The sequence below is a fragment of the Myripristis murdjan genome, chromosome 2, assembly GCF_902150065.1.
Source record: "Myripristis murdjan chromosome 2, fMyrMur1.1, whole genome shotgun sequence".
NCBI classification, from domain to species: Eukaryota; Metazoa; Chordata; class Actinopteri; order Holocentriformes; family Holocentridae; genus Myripristis; species Myripristis murdjan.
This window is the reverse complement of record NC_043981.1, coordinates 9905840-9924630: the sequence shown is the minus strand read 5'-3', so window position 1 is coordinate 9924630 and position 18791 is coordinate 9905840. Positions and strand designations below refer to the sequence as shown.

The 18791-nt window shown below is 41.2% G+C and overlaps 1 protein-coding gene across 1 annotated transcript in view; it reads left to right on the top strand.

The window, feature by feature from the left end:
* LOC115371141 (dystrophin-like) overlaps positions 1 to 18791 on the top strand; it is a 251782-nt gene that overhangs the window by 107234 nt on the left and 125757 nt on the right. Inside the window, 8 exon segments of the mRNA XM_030068315.1 lie at positions 1659 to 1828; positions 1942 to 1977; positions 3395 to 3518; positions 5360 to 5438; positions 9146 to 9258; positions 10156 to 10284; positions 10658 to 10666; positions 14960 to 15152. Coding sequence (XP_029924175.1) covers positions 1659 to 1828; positions 1942 to 1977; positions 3395 to 3518; positions 5360 to 5438; positions 9146 to 9258; positions 10156 to 10284; positions 10658 to 10666; positions 14960 to 15152 — 853 coding nt within the window.

Below are 18791 nucleotides of genomic sequence, written 5' to 3'. Positions count from 1 at the left end.
TTTTCTCCTCAGCTGCACTGCCATAATAAACAGTGATGGAAGAGGTGACCGCTTTCAATCACAGACCTGTAAAGGCACACGGAAACAGAACAAACACACGAGCACACACAGCAGCGGACATGGGCCTTATGCTACAGTACAGGTGGCAAACACACAGTCCACTGCAGAGGCTGCTGTAGTTTGTATGTGTATGTCAACAGCAACACAGGTACACACTGAGACAATACCATCCACACACACACACACACACACACACACACACACACACACACACACACACATCAGAGCACGCATAGCAACATGCAAAATACCAGAACACACACACATACCACACACCTGCAATTGCACAATCTAATTTTATTTCTTCATTTCTACATGACATTGCAGAAATGTTTAATTCCCTCTTCAGTTTCTCTCCATCTCTCTCTCTCTCTCTCTCTCTCTCTCTCACTCTCTCTCTCTCTCTCTCTCCAGCGGTTTCTTGTCCATTATAATCAGTCAGATAATTAGTGGACTGACCTCTGTGGGCACAGAGAGTCTCCACTACCTTGGCTTTAACACACACACACACACACACACACACACACACACACACGCACGCACGCACGCACGCACGCACGCACGCACACGCACACACACACACATATATATGCATGCACACACACATGCACACACGTTTCCATGGTAGCAAGGCTGTCCCAGTAGTTGCACTAGCAGCTTAACTGTCATTAGGCTCTTTCCTGTGTGTGTATCGCACTCACACACACACACACACACACACACACACACACGCACGCACATGCACACACAAACAGTAAGTGCTATCACAAACAAACAGTAAATGACTCCTTTCAGTAGAATAGGGTAAAACAAAAGCAAAGGCTTTCATGTGAATGTGCAAAAGACACAAACAGATAATGTTGCGCACACACACACACACACACACGCACACACACATTCACACACACAGAGTATCTTCATTTCATCTATCTCTCTTCAGATAGGCTGAGAATTTATTACACACACTCACACATTCAAATTCAGTGTAGTTCTCCACATTGTAATTTATGACAGTTATTTAGCATGTGCTGTTCATAATAGCTCTGCAGTGTTATTTATGTGAAACGTCTTGTTTGATATGACTCGCACACACACACACACACACACACACACACACACACACACAAACACACTATCAACAGGCACACAGGCACAGGTGTACTCTCTCTCTCTCTCTCTCTCTCTCTCTCTCTCTCTCTCTCACACACACACACACACACACACACACACACACACATAGCTGTTGATGAGAGCCTATAAGTATCTTGGTTTATGTGTTTGTTGTGATGAATTATGATTTGATGTACCTGATCCTTGACTCATCGTCTCTGAAGGACATTGCTGCAGTGTGAGAGTGTGTGTGTGTGTGTGTGTGTGTGTGTGTGTGTGTGTGTGTGCGTGCGTGCACGCTCTCAGACAGCTGTGAAACTGTGCTAAGTAGTGATTTGGGATTTGTGTGATTTTGACAGATCCTTGTAAACTGACATAACACCTGCTGCGATGGGCAATTTATCTAACTTTTTCTTTTTCTGTGTGTGTGTGTGTGTGTGTGTGTGTGTGTGTGTGTGTGTGTGTGCGCGCGCACATATGCACCCCAGCTCTCATCCACTGTCAGTGTGGCCCAGCAGTCCGAGCTGACCCACTCTGTTACGGCGACCGTTACCAAGGTGACAACACGGGAGAAGGTGGCAGCCGTGCGCCAGACTCGCGAGTCACCGCCACCACAGAAGAAGAGACAAGTTGTCGTGGATTCTGAACTCAGGAAAAGGTGTGTGTGTGTGTGTGTGTGTGTTTATAGCTGTTCTCAGTTTGTAGTTTGAGTCATTATTATCATTAGAATATAATTGTTGGAGTTTAGTTTCTAACTTTCACATGAAACAGTTTCATGCATCCCTTTCTGCTGTCGTTCATCAGCAGGTAGGTGCTCACCCACTAGGAGCTGTAAATAGTTTTATATTTTTAATATTACATTTCATCTTATATAGCTGTCAGATGTCAGTCATATAGGTTATGCTCCAGTGTTAACGCTATAATACATCTTATGAAAGTGCAGTGGATAGCACTGATCAAATGATTAAATTTCTCAGTAGAGAAGTAGAGGCCATGACAGCAGTGATAGCAGCAGTATCTCTTATTTCAGGCTTTTTTACTCCTCTAGCTGTCAGATTTCTTACCATTGTCCATTGCCCTGCTTGCCCTTGTCCACTTGCTCATACTCATTGCCAATGGTGGAGAAAGTGCTCAAATCTTTAGCAAGTATTTTAATTAGGGATGCACCGATCCGTTTTTTTAAAAGTACTGATCCGATACCAGAGCTTTATTCTTTATTATTAATGTTATTATGAGTACTGTTGTTGTTGTTGTTGTTGATGGTGGTGGTGGTATCATGTGCAAGGTTCTGAGGCTGTAGTAAACAACACAAAACGTCTCATTAAAAGAGCAAAAAATATACAAAATGCTTTAAATTTAAATGTATTCCAAAGCAGTTTATTTGACCCCTAGGTCAAATAAACTGCAAATTGCTATGGAAACTTGCTATGGAAACTCCTTAAATGTTTTGAAATACTTAATTTTTGCTAATAGTTACGACCATTACAGTAGAATTTTCTATTTTGACTGCAATACTGGGACACGCCACGGGGGCGCTATGCTGTGATCAGCTCAGTGCAGCTCAAAGGGCACTGCCAAAGAAGAAGAATCATCAATTGATCATGCATCAGTATGTGGATCAGTAATGTCAGTCTGATATCCAATCAATGACTCATGTCTGGATCGGCACCTGATACCAGCGATACCAACGACAATACCAGCATCTTTATCGTTGCATCCCTAATCTTAATGGTGTAGCTCTCACCTCCTCATATACTGTTGGCTAGTTTACACTCTAACAATGCATCACATCTGCATATTTTGCACGTAAAAGCTTATTCTGCAAAGTAAATAGTGTTAGTGCCTCAACACCGTACTGAAGTAGAGCTTAGTTACAGTCCACCTCTGCTCATTGTTCATTGCCATCAATTTTTGCATTTAACGTTTGCCTGTGTATCATCACTTTAGGAGTATTGAGCAAAGGATTCTTCAAAATACATCTGGCAGAAACAAGTGACTCATCTTAAAAATGTGTCTCTGAATCTTGATTGTTCATATTTTGTAGTAAACAGGAGCAATGAAATAGGCAATCTTGCAAATGTAGTTTTTATAGAAAACTGTAGCTACAAAGTATTTCATGGTAAATAATATCAGCAAAACAGGTAATATTGCCAAGGACTTGTTTGTTTGTGTGTGTGTGTGTGTGTGTGTGTGTGTGTGTGTGTGTGTCTGCGTTGCTCCTCAGGTTTGATGTAGACTTCACAGAGGTCCACAGCTACATGACTCGCGGCGAGGCGATCCTGCAGAGCCCCGAGTTCTCCGTGTCACGCAAAGAGGGCAGCGTTCAAGAGCTGCATGATAAAGTGCTGGTAAAAACAACAAGTCTCGAATATCTCTGTGTTGTGCCGGATGACGGTGAAACCATAACCCAGATTCCCTGAGAGGACATGCTTTTTTGTGATTATGGGCGCATGCAGCTTGGTATGAGCTGCAGCATCAGAGCCACTGAAGCCTCCATAATCACAGTATAAGATTTCCAAGCTTTACTGTTTGCAGCAGCTGCCAAGGCATATACACTGACTGAAAAATGTTCTCCACTGCTGTTTGCACATGAGATTGTACACAAAACAGATAATAGCAAATAAGAGAGAAAACTAACTATCTCACTGATAAAGGCACTACTGAAATGCATTTTCTCTTTACACCTTTACATACAACTGATGTGTAATTATTGAAAATAGGTAACACCTGGGAATAATAAAGGTTTAGCCTTAAGAAACTGAGTTCCTACTGAATTCAATCACAAAAATAAATGACTTATCTTATTGTAAATATTTGTAATTGATAATGGCAATGACTCTAATTAAAATTAATCAGACAGCAAACAGTATTTGTTGTAACTTCAGATAACAATTGTCTTATCCAGTAGCAAGCAATTTATAGATACCGTTACTGCATATTCCCAATGAAGTGTAAGCATTTAGGAGTTAAGGATGTAAAATAATGCCTACAAGTGTTTAACAGCACTTGCAAATGCACTAACAAATCATTCATAATACATTAATAAAACATGAATATAAATCATTGCAACAGTTCAGAATTCATAAACAATTTATGAAGCATTTAAGCGTAACCTGATCAACAAAAGAAACTGATCTAAGTAAAGAAATGAATCTTTAGTTTTAAAAAAAAAATTATAATAATAATAACTTTTTTGGTTTGAGAATGTGCAGTAGGTTTAACTATAAATATAATAAATAATTAGGTATTGATATGTAAATGGTGTATTAGAAATGGTATCCTTATGAATCAGATATTCAACCGAGCTACTGACTGATGATGACTAATGAATTAGTAATGATGTATTAGTCTGCTGAAACAGAACTTTATGGATCTGAGATGCTCGCCCATGAATTTCAGGTAGCATTTCATAAATCTTCTGATCTTGTTTTCCAGTCATCCTCCCCTCTCTTTAATTCCAAGCTTTGCTGTCACACTCTGCTGCAGGTTATATAACGAAATATAAACACCTTAAAAGTCTTCCGAAAAGAAAGAAAACAAAATCTTAAAAGAAACATTTCATGACACCTCATGTCCAAAGAAAACTGTTTATTTTCTTGCCTCTTCACAGACTCAGTGCTGCTGGAGCTGTCTAACAGAGAAGAATATTTATTTATTTATTTATTTATTTCAGTCATTTTTGTCCAGTGACCTTAGACTTAAGTCTGTTTTATTCAATAGCAGTATTATAAGTTTAAGAATAAGTACTGGCAGTGAAAATGTGCTATGTGATGAGTAATAAACTGTCTTCTTTGCATTTTAAGAACAGCTCTCACACAAGCCCAACTGATACATTGTACATGTTTTATATTCATTTTCAGCAAATATTTGGCTTTTAGGCAGCAGGTTGTGGAAATACCAAGACATTTCAGAGTTTGTCTTTAGAAAGGTGAAACAACCGTCTGCTATCCTTGAGGCCTATTAGTTGCTCAGCCAAAAAATGACCAGATGCGTTTGGGTCGTCCCAAATGCCACGGCACAGAACGAGCGCAGGTTAATGAAAACTCTGAGATTGTGCATCGATTTTGTGCATTTTTTATGTTTTCGAGTTAAAAATATCTCCTCCTCGCTTTGCCTCTCTGTTCCTGTCTCCTCTCCTCTGACTTCCTCTCTCTCTCTCTCTCTCTCTCTCTCTCTCTCTCTCTCTCAGGCGATAGACAGAGAAAGACCAGAGAAGTACCGAAAGCTTCAGGAGGCGACGCGCACGGCGCAGACCCTGGTCGAGCAGGGTAACACACACACACACACACGCACGCAACTGAGCACGCAAACACATACATACTCCGTCTGTCCCCATGGCAACGCCTCTACCTGTCCCACCCTTTCCCCTTGTCTCCATAGAAACACTGATAGAGAGAGAGAGAGAGAGAGACAGAGACAGAGAGAGAGGGGGAGACACACACACACACACACACACACACACACACACACACTTCTCGTCCGTCCTCTCCTCTCTCCTCTGTCCTTGTACCATTGTTGGGGCGTCTGAAAGCAGAGAAACATTCAACACATAATTTTTGTTTTTCTTTTTTTCTCTCCATTTCCTGTTGTTCCTCTAACCTTCATCCAAACATAACACGCCAGAACATTCCTCAACTTACTGAGCAGGCTGGTGTCTGTACACTGCCAGTCAAAAGTTTAGACACACCTCATTTAATGTTTTTTCTTTATTTTCATGACTATTGACATTGTAGATTCTCACTGGAGGCATCAAAACTATGAATGAACACATATGGAATTATGTAGTAAACAAGAAAGTGTGAAATAACTGAAAACATGTTTTATATTCTAGTTTCTTCAAAATAGCCACCCTTTGCTCTGATTACTGCTTTGCACACTCTTGGCATTCTCTCCATGAGCTTCAAGAGGTAGTCACCTGAAATGGTTTTCCAACAGTCTTGAAGGAGTTCCCAGAGCTGTTTAGCACTTGTTGGCCCCTTTGCCTTCACTCTGCGGTCCAGCTCACCCCAAACCATCTCGATTGGGTTCAGGTCCGGTGACTGTGGAGGCCAGGTCATCTGCCGCAGCACTCCATCACTCTCCTTCTTGGTCAAATAGCCCTTACACAGCCTGGAGGTGTGTCTGGGGTCACTGTCCTGTTGAAAAATAAATTATTGTCCAACTAAACGCAAACCGGACGGGATGGCATGTCGCTGCAGGATGCTGTGGTAGCCATGCTGGTTCAGTGTGCCTTCAATTTTGAATAAATCCCCAACAGTGTCACCAGCAAAACACCCCCACACCATCACACCTCCTCCTCCATGCTTCACAGTGGGAACCAGGCATGTGGAATCCATCCGTTCACCTTTTCTGCGTCTCACAAAGACACGGCGCTTGGAATCAAAGATCTCAAATTTGCACTCATCAGACCAAAGCACAGATTTCCACTGGTCTAATGTCCATTCCTTGTGTTTCTTGGCCCAAACAAATCTCTTCTGCTTGTTGCCTCTCCTTAGCAGTGGTTTCCTAGCAGCTATTTGACCATGAAGGCCTGATTGGCGCAGTCTCCTCTTAACAGTTGTTCTAGAGATGGGTCTGCTGCTAGAACTCTGTGTGGCATTTATCTGGTCTCTGATCTGAGCTGCTGTTAACTTGCGATTTCTGAGGCTGCTGACTCGGATGAACTTGTCCTCAGAAGCAGAGGTGACTCTTGGTCTTCCTTTCCTGGGTCGGTCCTCATGTGTGCCAGTTTTGTTGTAATGCTTGATGGTTTTTGTGACTGCACATGGGGACACATTCAAAGTTTTTGCAATTTTCCGGACTGACTGACCTTCAGTTCTTAAAGTAATGATGGACTGTCGTTTCTCCTTACTTAGCTGATTGGTTCTTGCCATAATATGAATTCTAACAGTTGTCAAATAGGGCTTTCAGCTGTGTAGTAACCTGACTTCTGCACAACACAACTGATGGTCCCAACCCCATTGATAAAGCAAGAAATTCCACAAATGAACCCTGACAAGGCACACCTGTGAAGTGAAAACCATTTCAGGTGACTACATCATGAAGCTCATTGAGAGAAGGCCAAGGGTTTGCAGGGTCCATTGATTTGCAAGGTCCATTGATTTGCAAGGATTTAATTCCATTTATCTTCATATATTTGATGCCTTCAGTATGTATCTACAATGTAGAAAGTAGTAAAAATAAAGAAAAAACTGAAAAAATTGAATGAGAAGGTGGGTCCAAACTTTTGATTGGTAGTATACATGTATGGGTGTGTGTGTGTGTGTGTGTGTGTCTTTGAGGCTGTGTGAACAAAAGGAAGGAGGCAGAGAATTTATGCCCATGTGCATGTTCATGCATCAACTTTATACTTTATTTTACAGATATGCTGTGACACCTTGGTTTGTGAAATACTTCCACACTCAAGGATCTTGAAAGTGCAGAAAAACTTTTTTTCTTGTGGTTTTATTCATTATTTCTCTTTCACACACATTCCCTCTAGATGAATAGGAATATCTGCACATTGGAAATTGCTATTTTGGCCCCTGAACTTTTGTGAAGAATTGTCACATTGTTCTTTCAATTTTCAATACGCATATGAATATGCCTTTTGTGTGAGTGCAACAGGACCGGGGTTTTAAATCCAGTCCTCAGGGACCCCACAGATTCTAATTATTTATTCAGTTCTTGGGTTAGCACTCCTTAATTAGTCAACTACTCGGCAAGGCCTTGAATTATTGAATCAGATGTGCCAGCCGAAGAACTCAACAGATATGTGGGATGTCTGAGGACAGAACTGAAAACCCTTTAGTACGATAAAGCCCTTTAAACATCGCTAAAGTGACAGTCAAGATTACCCGCTTATCAGGGGCAGAACAGCAACAGCTGCCTTGAGCTGTTATTAAGCTAAAATGTAAGTATAAAAATGGAACCAGGTGGAATATTGGTATCTGTTCACATCATCATATGCTGACATATCATATTTCAGCTAGCCAGTTGGTAAACATGCACAGAATTAGTTTTAAATTATTAAAAAAGTCTGGGGTTCCTCCTTCAAAACTGTGTCCCCCGGACCATCCAGACCATAGTTACGCCCCTGGTTCTGTCTGTTGTCAGGGCGCTGTGTCTTTGACAGGTCACTTATGCTGCTGATTATCTCAAAATTAAAGCTTATTGTAGCATTGTGTTTAAAGTAACCCGCTGTGGAGCACAGCGTCAGCCCAAATGCCTTATGGTTAAATGTAAATAGAACATAATGGAGCGATGATTACAGGAAGAAGAAGAAGCAATCTCCAGCCGGTTTGTTTGTGTTTGCGCCCCGGATGAGAGACACAGCCTGAGCTGTGGTGGCTGCCTTTTCCAAGTCCAATTATCGTCCACCGATGGGTTTCAGTTTGCCCTTTACAGACAGGAGCCTGAATCCATCTTTGAACAACTATAACATTGATTTCCCCCCCAACGGAAGCTCTTGGAGATTTTCATTTTCTGGGCACCACAGTCTTAACTTTCACCTTAAACTGCCCATTTACATCAAAAAATGACAGTTATAAGTGAGTGTGAATGAACAGTGAGATGTAGCCTACTTATATATGTGTGTGTGTGTGTGTGTGTGCGTGTGTGTGTGTGTGTGTGTGTGCGCGCGCACGCGCGTGTGTGTGTGCGCGTGTAAGCCCTGTTGTCAGTGGGTGGGCAGATAAACAGCTATTTATGTACATCATAATTTCTGCAAAATATTGATAGCTTCCCTCACCTCTCCTACAGATGACATTCAGCAAATTGTTTGTGTGTGTGTGTGTGTGTGTGTGTGTGTGTGTGTCTGTGTAACCCTTCTCTCTGTCTATTCTCCTACAGGGAAGAGTCATGCCAATGCAAACTGTGCAGCATGCATCTTTGTGTCTACATATGTGCCACTATATGTGTGCATGCATGCGTGTGTGTGTGTGTGTGTGTGTGTGTGTGTATGTGTGTTTAAGCCCCCTCTCTCTGTCTCCTCCAGAGGGGAGTCGTGCTGATGACATTGCCCAGGCAGCAGAGCAGCTGAACCAGCGTTGGGTGGGATTCTGTGCCCTTTTGGCAGAGAGACTAGCCTGGCTGGCTTACCAGACCAAGGTATACACACACACACACACACACACACATACACACTCACACAGACACCAAAAAGCATGCACGGCCATATCCATCCATGCATACACACACACACACACACACCATGCTCCTCAAGCATATCTTGGTAGAGCTTTTCTCTCCTCTTAGTAGACACATACATAAACAGTCAGTCATCAAAATCCAACAGTTTGTACGTTCATTTAAAAACTTGTGCTGAGTTTATGTCCACTCAGAAGTTTGAGTTTTCATCTCTTTAATCTCCAACCTGCAACAACATTGTGTTAAGTGTCAACTCAGGAGAAAAAAGGATCATCACAAAAAGAAGAAACCAGAGCTCTAAAACAATACCCAGATTTTCAACTCAGTGCTTATTTTTGGCAAATCCTGTGCTGAAAAGAACACAGTAATAGCCTTGAAGGTCAAAGTGGCATCTGCCAATCAAGTTTGTGAATTAGTCAGTTTCTAATTTGTATTTTAAAATTAGATATTCATCATTTGATAAAGTGACACCTACTCTAACGATGACGCCTGCACTGATCCATGATGATTACAGAGCACATTGGAATCAAGCCCTGTATTTGTTGATTAATATTCAACAAATAGCACAGGCTGAAGCTTTATCCATCTCTTTTACTCGTTAATTGTGTGATATAGACACTAAATAAGGATGAACTGTTACCCAGAACGGAGTGTGAATTTTAATAAGACACTCCGAGGCCTTTGTTGTCACAAGTGCAGTAAAGTTTTGGTCCTGTTGAACCACCATGCAGCTCCACTGCAAACCGGGAGATGTGAAACACGAAGAAAGATGTTAAGTGGGTGTTTGCTTGTGCCTTTCTGGGAATTTAGCTGTTGCGGGTGTGACTATATGTGTGTGTGTGTGTGTGTGTTGTCTAGGTTCTTGCCTTTTACAGCCTTTTCGAGCAGTGTGAACAAGCTGTGGTTAACAGCGAGAACTGGCTCAAAGTCCAGGCGCCCCCAGCCTCCGAACCAGAACCGCTCAAGATACAACTGGACAGATGCAGGGTGAGTGCACTGTGTGTGTATATATGTGTGTGTGTGTGTGTGTGTGTGTGTGTGTGTTTATAAGTGGGGGTGTTTGACCAGGGGCTGAGGTTTGAGAGTGAGCAACAAGTGATACAATAGAATCTTTTTTCCACTTACCATAGTATTTCTGTGTTTGCTTTACTTTAATGTTTTCTCATTTATTGCTGTTTTCATGTTGTGATTGGAGAGGGAGGTCGGGAGATAGAGAAAGAGGGAGATGAAACGAGAAAGAAGAGAGGGAAAGAGAGTGCTATTCAGTTGGGAAAGAGAAAGAATAAAAAGAAGCAAGAGGAGAAATGATATTGTTTTGTTTGACCTGCTGTCTGTCTCTCCATGCGTCTGTCTGTCACAGCTCTTCTCTGTAAGTATTCACCACATTTTTTCTGTTGTTCATTCACCCACCATCCCTTGGGCGTTCCCTATCCCTCATCCCTCACTGTATGTTTCCATTTCCTCCTTTTTTTTCCCACAATCCACAGTTGCACCAGCTCTTACCAAATGCTTGGCTGGCAAAGAAAGTAAAACCAGCAGTGGAGTGTAACTAAGATTTGAAGCTACCAGGAGAGCTTTGCCTACAAAATAGAAATTCTCTTGAGAGTTCAATCTGCTGCACTTTTTGAAAAAAGATTTTTTGAATTTCAGGTTTATGGATTTTTAGTGTCTACTGTGTTGGAATGATTTCCCATTAAAAAGTAATGCAAGGCTAAGCAAGCTTTCACATTTTTCGGCAACATTTCTCTACCTGAGTCATTTTGGCCCGAGTTTCCTTTGAGGACGCCGGGTGATTTCTGACTAAACAACCAAACACAAAAATATGGCACTTATTAAGTTTGTGGTGGTGTTGGCTTCTTTGAAAATGCAGCATTCACAGATCATGCTTTTTTTTTAGTAAGTTTAAGTCCACTGAGTACACATGCTCTTTCCAGCAATGTCCTACTTCATATTCACACAGTTGAACACATTCACACTTGGAAGCTGCCCAGTGCAGCTCTAATGAGCAGCTCTGCTGGATCAGTTGGGGGTTAAGTGAATAGCTTAAGTACCTACATTACATACTGCATATGTAATTACGGATTACTATTTTAGACCCTGTGTATTGACTTATCCCTTGGAGGTAGAGGGTTTTAGAGTTAGGTCGGGGCTCAGCATCCTGAGCACAGATAGACACACTGGCTCTGGCAGGCACTGAGCTTGTAACCCTCCAGGCAAGGGACAGCACAACAGTGGCCATTTTGAACTCCCGTCTCCCTTTGGGCGGGAACCTCAACGACCAAAGTACAATCCAGCTATGTGGCAATGTTGTGCACCAAAGTAATGCATATCATAGAAACACTGGGAATTGGACACATTTTTTATCACTTCACAGATTCTCCATTAAAAAAATGTTCTAGAAACAAAACAATGTCAATATTATAAAGGGATACTTTTATGTAGGTTTGCATTTTATGGTAACATTAATGGCAAAAACAGAAACAGAACCCAACTAAATCCAAGGAACATAAAAGAAGGAAGGGAAAATGCATGATAGGCATGTGGTCAGCATTTATATTGGAGTTAAACTTTGGTGCCAAACGTGGGACAGGCACGGAAAATCTCACTGTAAAACATTATATAGATATCAATGGAACTTTAACCAGAAAGATATTCAACAGCTTAACAAAAAACACTTTACATAATGCAGACTGGTGTTTTTTTTTTTATCCAGTGTCCTGATTATTGGTCTCAATGCATTCATAAAGCCCAGCTATAACCCCTGCTGGTCCAGTAGCTCTACAAGTTGAGGAAATGTTTGTCCAGGTGAGCCAAACCGCCCCGGGGCAAAGGATTTGGAGCCCGTTCCCCGGTAATACTCACCAGGTTAACACCGTAAAGCCTTAATTAAGACACAACTCCTTATTCATAAATAATGTTGGAAAACACAAGCATTTACACCGTCTACAGCATATATATATTCATAAGCCGACAGCTCCCAACGACAGAGTGCGTTGCCGCTGGGAAGGTTGTTTTAAAAGTTTGAGTAAATATTTCATTTTCTCCCAAGTCTTTGCTATTTTGTAATATAAGGATGGGGACCCAGAAAGCCTTGTATGAATGTCTGGTAGCAATGGTATTTGTGTGTGTGTGTGTGTGTGTGTGTGTGTGTGTGTGTGTGTGTGTGTGTCTGCACTGAAAGGCAAAGAGACAGATCTTAGAAGGAAAATCTAATTCCAGAGGTGCTCCAGCTTTCTTTCTCTCCCACCTCCACCCCTCCTCCCTCCCTCCCCCCTCCCTCTCTCTCTCTCTTTCTCTCTCTGTTCTCCATCTCTCTCTCTTTCTCTCTCATCTGTTTATTTACCCTCTCCATTCTCACTCTCCTGTTTTGAAAGCCTCTTCCTCGTACGCCCGTGGAGCTAATCCTCTCTTTTCCTCCCTCTCTGTCTCTTTTCTCTCCCTCTCTCTCATTTCCCTTCATTCTCTCTTTTCTCTCCCTCTCTTTCTGGTTCATTCCCCCTCCTCTCATCTCTCCCTTTTTTGAAGTTTGTTTTTCCAGACCTGCTCTCCTTGTCTCCTCCCCCATCGTTTTAATTTTAATGAGAATTTTTCAAAATGAAGCCACACTTGCATGCTTGGGTGTGCGTGCAGGAGTGTGTATGTGTGTGTGTGTGTGTGTGTGTGTGTGTGTGTGTGTGTGTGTGTGAGTGTGTGGGTCACTTGCCGTTCCTTAGGTTGTGACAAGTTCATTTTAAATTGTCATTAAGTTTGAATTAATTCTGACTTGTCATCAACTTCTGCGAGGGTTTCTCCCCCCTCTTTCTCCCTCTCTTTCTCTTCCTCTCTTTCTGTTTCTCCCATCATGCTTCACTTCAGGCTTGATCTGCTCTTTCCTTCATCTCCTCGCTGTTCCCCTCCCACCCTCATCCCTTCTTTTTCTGTCAAGGGTGAATCAGTTCAGGCACTTTTTCTGTCTCGCTTTTTCTTTCACGGTTATCGGAGTTCCTCCTGGACTTTAGAGAAGCTTATGTGGTAAGGTGGGGTGGGTTTCACGCTGTGTGTGTGTGTGTATGTGTGTGTGTGATGGAGGATTAACACACTTTAAAGAGCACACACCAATGCCATTCTTTGAGAAAAGATAAGGCCACAGGGGCTCATTCAGACACTGTTTGCTTTATCCACACCCCCCTCCATGCTAGTTGACTCAGTGCATTGAAGAGAAGCAGAAAACACCTTTCCAGTGCAAAGTCATAACACTGCCATAAAAAAATAACCAACCTCAGACACCCAAACAGTTTAAACAACAGACTATCACAATTGTAAATGCATTACCTGCTATGAATATGTTTAACTACCTTGGTTTTCATTTTTCAAACTTGAAATAACAGTCTGATAATTGCCTTCATGCTATGGGGAATAATTCTCCCCAGAAAGGAAATTAAAAGAGAAAATGGTAAATGATTGAAGACTGTTTTTTACTCTTGTATTAGAAATAATCAGACCATAATGAAGTGTTCTAAAGAAAAAGAAAGCCCAATAATAAGGAAATTCGGTATTGAAAGAATGAACGGATATTGTGAAGTGGCAATTTGACAACGGAGGGTGAAATTTTAAACCCAAACCAGAAATGGGATTTTTACAAGGGACAAGAAAAAAAAAATTAAAAGCAAAGTGAAAATGGAAAGTTAGCCTCATAATACTATTTTTTTTAATCCTCTCTTTCCATTTGCTGTTTTTGCGGTTGCCATAAATTTCACTTATAATGCTCTATGTAAATAAAGACCCTCCCATCAATTAAAGGAAATAGGGTGGGCAATACGGAACACCATATTATATTTATTTAAATGATCCCCCATATTGTAAATATTAAATACAAGAGTACAACAGAAATAGCAAAGTGATATTTTGCATTGAAATTGTCAGCACGCATAACATGGCAGTCATGCTGCATTCACAGTGTGGTGCTATGTGCTCCACGGTAAAGTGGGTATTCACTATTTTTAATTGCAGAAAGATGATAAACTCCATTGGTTCTGGTGCAAATTGCCTTCTATCCTGGTGGTGTAAGAAAAAAACTTAATGTTTAAAATGTCAAAATTGGATTCGAAATGTTCTCCACCTGTCTCTTCTCTCTGTCGAGATAAAGCGGGAAGATCTTTCTTGTTGTCACGTTTTGTAGTTCATGAGGGAAAAAATTACTCTTACAGATTTTGTATTTTTCTGAACTATTTCAATTTTACACTTGGCTATCCATTTATAATTGGCATTGTATTTAATCACTGCAAATTCAACCTGTTAGACAGTTTGGCCTACTATTTAACAGATCAGTTTTTTTATTGCTTTAGCGTAAATCTTGTTTATCAAAATCACCGTGGAAACGAGAAGGCATTTGGCAGTTCGCAGTTCACAATCCTGACCAACATGACTTTGTTTTTTGTTTTTAAGCCTCAGTGTGAGCACAGCATCGGTGCTTATCAGTAGTTTTGAGCAGCACTTACTTTTCCCAACCCAGTTTCTTTTCCTGACCCATGAGATATGCCTCCTCAGTTTTTCCCCTTCCTTGTCTCCCTTCTCTCCCTCATCCCATTGATGTATGAATTTATCTATTGCCCTCTTGATGTCTAATCAGGTTAGACCCTCTGTAACTTGGTCTCTCTAACGCTCTCTGTCCTCGTCCCGGCAGGAGGAGCTGGCCCGCCTGTCCTCCCTGCAGCCCCAGGTGGACCTGCTGGAGAAGCGGCTGAATGAGCTGAAGGAGGAGAAGGAAGGCGAGGAGGACCCGTCCACCTTCCTGGACGCCGACATCAGTGCCTTCAAAGAGCACTACCATCAGGTCCTGGAGGAGCTGAGGGCGAGAGAGAAGCAGCTGCAACGGGGTGAGAGAGGAGAGATGCTGATGCACTGCAGAAACTGGCTTGGGTTTAATCCAGCGAGGCATTTACACCGCCAAAAATCTCCAGTTTAACAAGCCGTTTAGCTGTAAAATTTTGTTCTTCTTAATTAAAACAAAGGAAAAATCTCCCAGTCGGATGAGGTAATCCCACTTGTTTCCAGTGCAGTTTCAGGAATCTGTAAATGTGTCGAAGCAAGGCAGAATAAGGCAGATGAGCCCACTGGGATCAAGAAAATGACATTTGATTCAAGAAAATCCTGGAAACAAGTTGATTAGCATTGGAAACAAGTGGGATTATCTTATCCCACCGGCAGATTTTTTTTTTACCTTTCACACTGAGAGACCGTGAAAGTGTGTTTTGCAGTGTAGCACAGATCTTGGAGTGGCTGTGGGAGAAAATGAGGCATTTTGAGGTCATAAAACTACAAATTGTGGCTCTTTATTTTCTATAAAGTTGTTTAATTTGGTGAATATACTTGCACTGATTTATTTGTTTTAATTATCTGGCATCTTGCTGCATAAAAACGTATTCAGTTGCATCAGGCTGATAGATTACGAGGCAGATTCTTTAATCAAGTTTTACTTTATGTGAAGTTATCAAGGCTCTACCTCCTGGCTGTGGCTGTACTTGCAGGTTGACGAGCGTGCTGACAGCTCTCACCCAGGATATTGATAGCTAATGGGCTATAAGTCGTAAATATGTAAACTTGATAGATGTTTGTGACTTTACAGAGCAAAACACTCAAAGCTCACGCCCCTCTTTACACCTCACAGGAGTTTATGCAGTTGCTCTGACTCTATATATTTACAGCCTGCACTCATTTATATCTATTCCACACTTTTTATCCAGCGTAAGTGTTTGTTGTATTTCTCATGTGCTCACAGTAGAGTGTTCCCACCATATACATTAATTTCCCTCCAGGATTGCAGCTCCCCGGCTCTGTAATGTAAATTAGTCGAGTATTAAGTCCTACAATCCTGTTTTCCTCAAAGCGAGTGTAATAAGCTGCCAATTGACGGAGATAACTCCACTTGTTCCTCGTGCAGTTTCACCTTTCTAGAGAATTTCCTTGAAAAAAAAAAAAAAAAAAAAAACTTAGAGCAAAAACAGAAAATAAGACAGATGGCTTCACCAGAATCAGAACAAATGCAGCGAGTTTGTAACAATCTGAAAAAGATCTCAGCATTTTGTCTTCATGCGTTTTAATTAGAAAAAAATAATTAGATGATTTTGTTAGATGGATGTATCTTGCACAAAAGCACACACACACACACACACAAAGGACAGACAAACACCTCAAAGTGACATAAATGCTGAATGCTAGCGTGCTCATACATTCACACAAACACACACACACACACTAACAAAAGTAAACCTTCATGCCGCCCTTTATGAAAATAACTTACATGTTCCATCACTGACATTTTACTATGTGTTTCCCAATAGAAAATCTGTATAAATGTCAGACATCAAAGCAGATTTTCTGCCCTTTTAACTCATAGAATTATGTTAAATCTGTATAACAGAGAATAGCATAGTATAGCAAATTATTTTGTCCAGTCATCTGTGACTTAGAATGGAAATTAAGGATCAAATTAAGCATTAAATCAGCACTCAGTATTGACAGTACTGACACTGTTAAATGTTTAGAGGCTGGTATCATTGCCTTTGGTTACTGTTGGGAACCAAAGTCCTCAGATAACACACAGTTGGCACTTTCAGGATCCTATAGACATGTTAAACTTGAAATAATGACTTTTTTTTTCCCCAAAATTAATGTAGAAATTATGTGGAAAATGTGGTAAAGTGTGAGTAGTACCTGAAATACCAACTGTGCTCCATCTTTCCAGTTTTGGATTTGGAGATATTTATCATTCTGTAAGGGCGTCCATTTTAAAAAGAAGCATATCTCACGTTAGAGCATTCCTTACAGTTATCAGGGGAGCATTAACATGAGCAAGAGAGCCATAATGTGGCTGAACAACAGCTACTCTTCCATATTTCCTCCCCGAAATTTGTGCAATCTCCTTTTCGAAACCTAGAAATCGCCAATTACTTTCCACATTTCCCCACACTTCCTCAAGCTGCATAGCACCCGTGTTATTCAGATTCAGCCCTTTAGAGCAAATAAGAGACTGTTCTGCTTTCCCCGCTGCTGAGAGTCAGCCTTGACAGCTTGCTGTAGCCCACACAAAGCTTGTGTATCAGACAAGATTTAGAGTGGCAAATGTCTCTACCCACAACAGCAACAGCAACGTGCCATTCACAGCAGATTCACCCCTTCCGCAGCATTTGTGGTTGTTGAGAAACGGAACAAAAGTGCTGAGATCGCTGTAAACACATCGGCAGCCTACAGCGACGTCTCGTAGTGTGGGCTGATGCGCCAATGAATAGCGCTACTGTTTGTTTATTTTTTTATTTTTTTATATTTTTTATTGTCTGCCCTCAAATCATCATCATGAAGTGAATGAAGAGAAAATTCCCCTGTCGATATCAGTAAAGTATCTCATTGTTATGACTTTGCTTTTGCCTGGAACACAGATTTCATTGTTGAACCGGGTCCAGATGTTCGTACAGACCCTCCGCTCAGACAAAACACAGAAATACAAATTCTGAATGGAGGGAAAAGGTCGGGAGGGGAACTGAGCGAGATGACCACAACTTCTTGAATCTGTAACATGATGATCCAGCAGCAGGCGGTGGCGTGTCTAAAGGGTTATTGTGGCTACAATTGATTTTTTTTTTTTTTTTTTTAAATTAAGCATTCCTGGTTCCTGGGTAAATGGTTTATGGAAATGCGTACAATTGAAGATATATCATTTGGAAACGAGCTCTTTGGGGTATTTCTATGTATTGCGTGCTTTTCCTGGCAAAATCAATGATTTTTTTAAATAAAGGCTGAGCTGCTATCAGAACCACTGCAACTGCAATGTTTTCCATCCTTAGATGATAATGGTGATCCATGGAGAAATGCCTCTTTTGGCCATTTTTGTTGCTCCCTGTAGATTGAAATGTCAGATGGCATGCCACTTTTAGCTCTGATATGATTTCTGTGACTGCAACCAATGGCACAAAATGTTTAAGAAGAAATAGGTGCTGTTGGTGAAATAGGTGCTAAGACAGCTGCAAAGCAGGCGTGACAGAGTAAAAAATATAATGTTGAAGCAGGGTTTCATCTAAAAGACATTTCACACCTGAATGTCATGTAAAGTGTGAAACACGGCGGTGCTCACATTAAAGCTTTAAAATACTGCACAGATTTTCTCCCAATGATCAACCAATCGGAGCGAGCGACGTCACGTAGACGTGAGCAGGTATGCAACACCTACGCAGAGGCCCTTTTCAATTCCAAATGCATATCGAATAGCCTCAGTTTACATGCAGAGACTATCTATTTTCACTGAAGTGTAAAATGTCCTTAATCGACATTTCCCCATCCTTCCTTTCCCTTTAAAAAGGAAAAAAAAAAAAATCAGTCAGGAAAGATGTCAAGTAAAAACACTAATTATAGCACTTGGGCCTGATTTAGCCCTGGCTGCTGTCTTTTGTGGTGTCATCACACGTGCCTGCATGTCATCACGCCAGTTTTGCAGCTCATTTTCCAAGTCAAGTGATCAAACT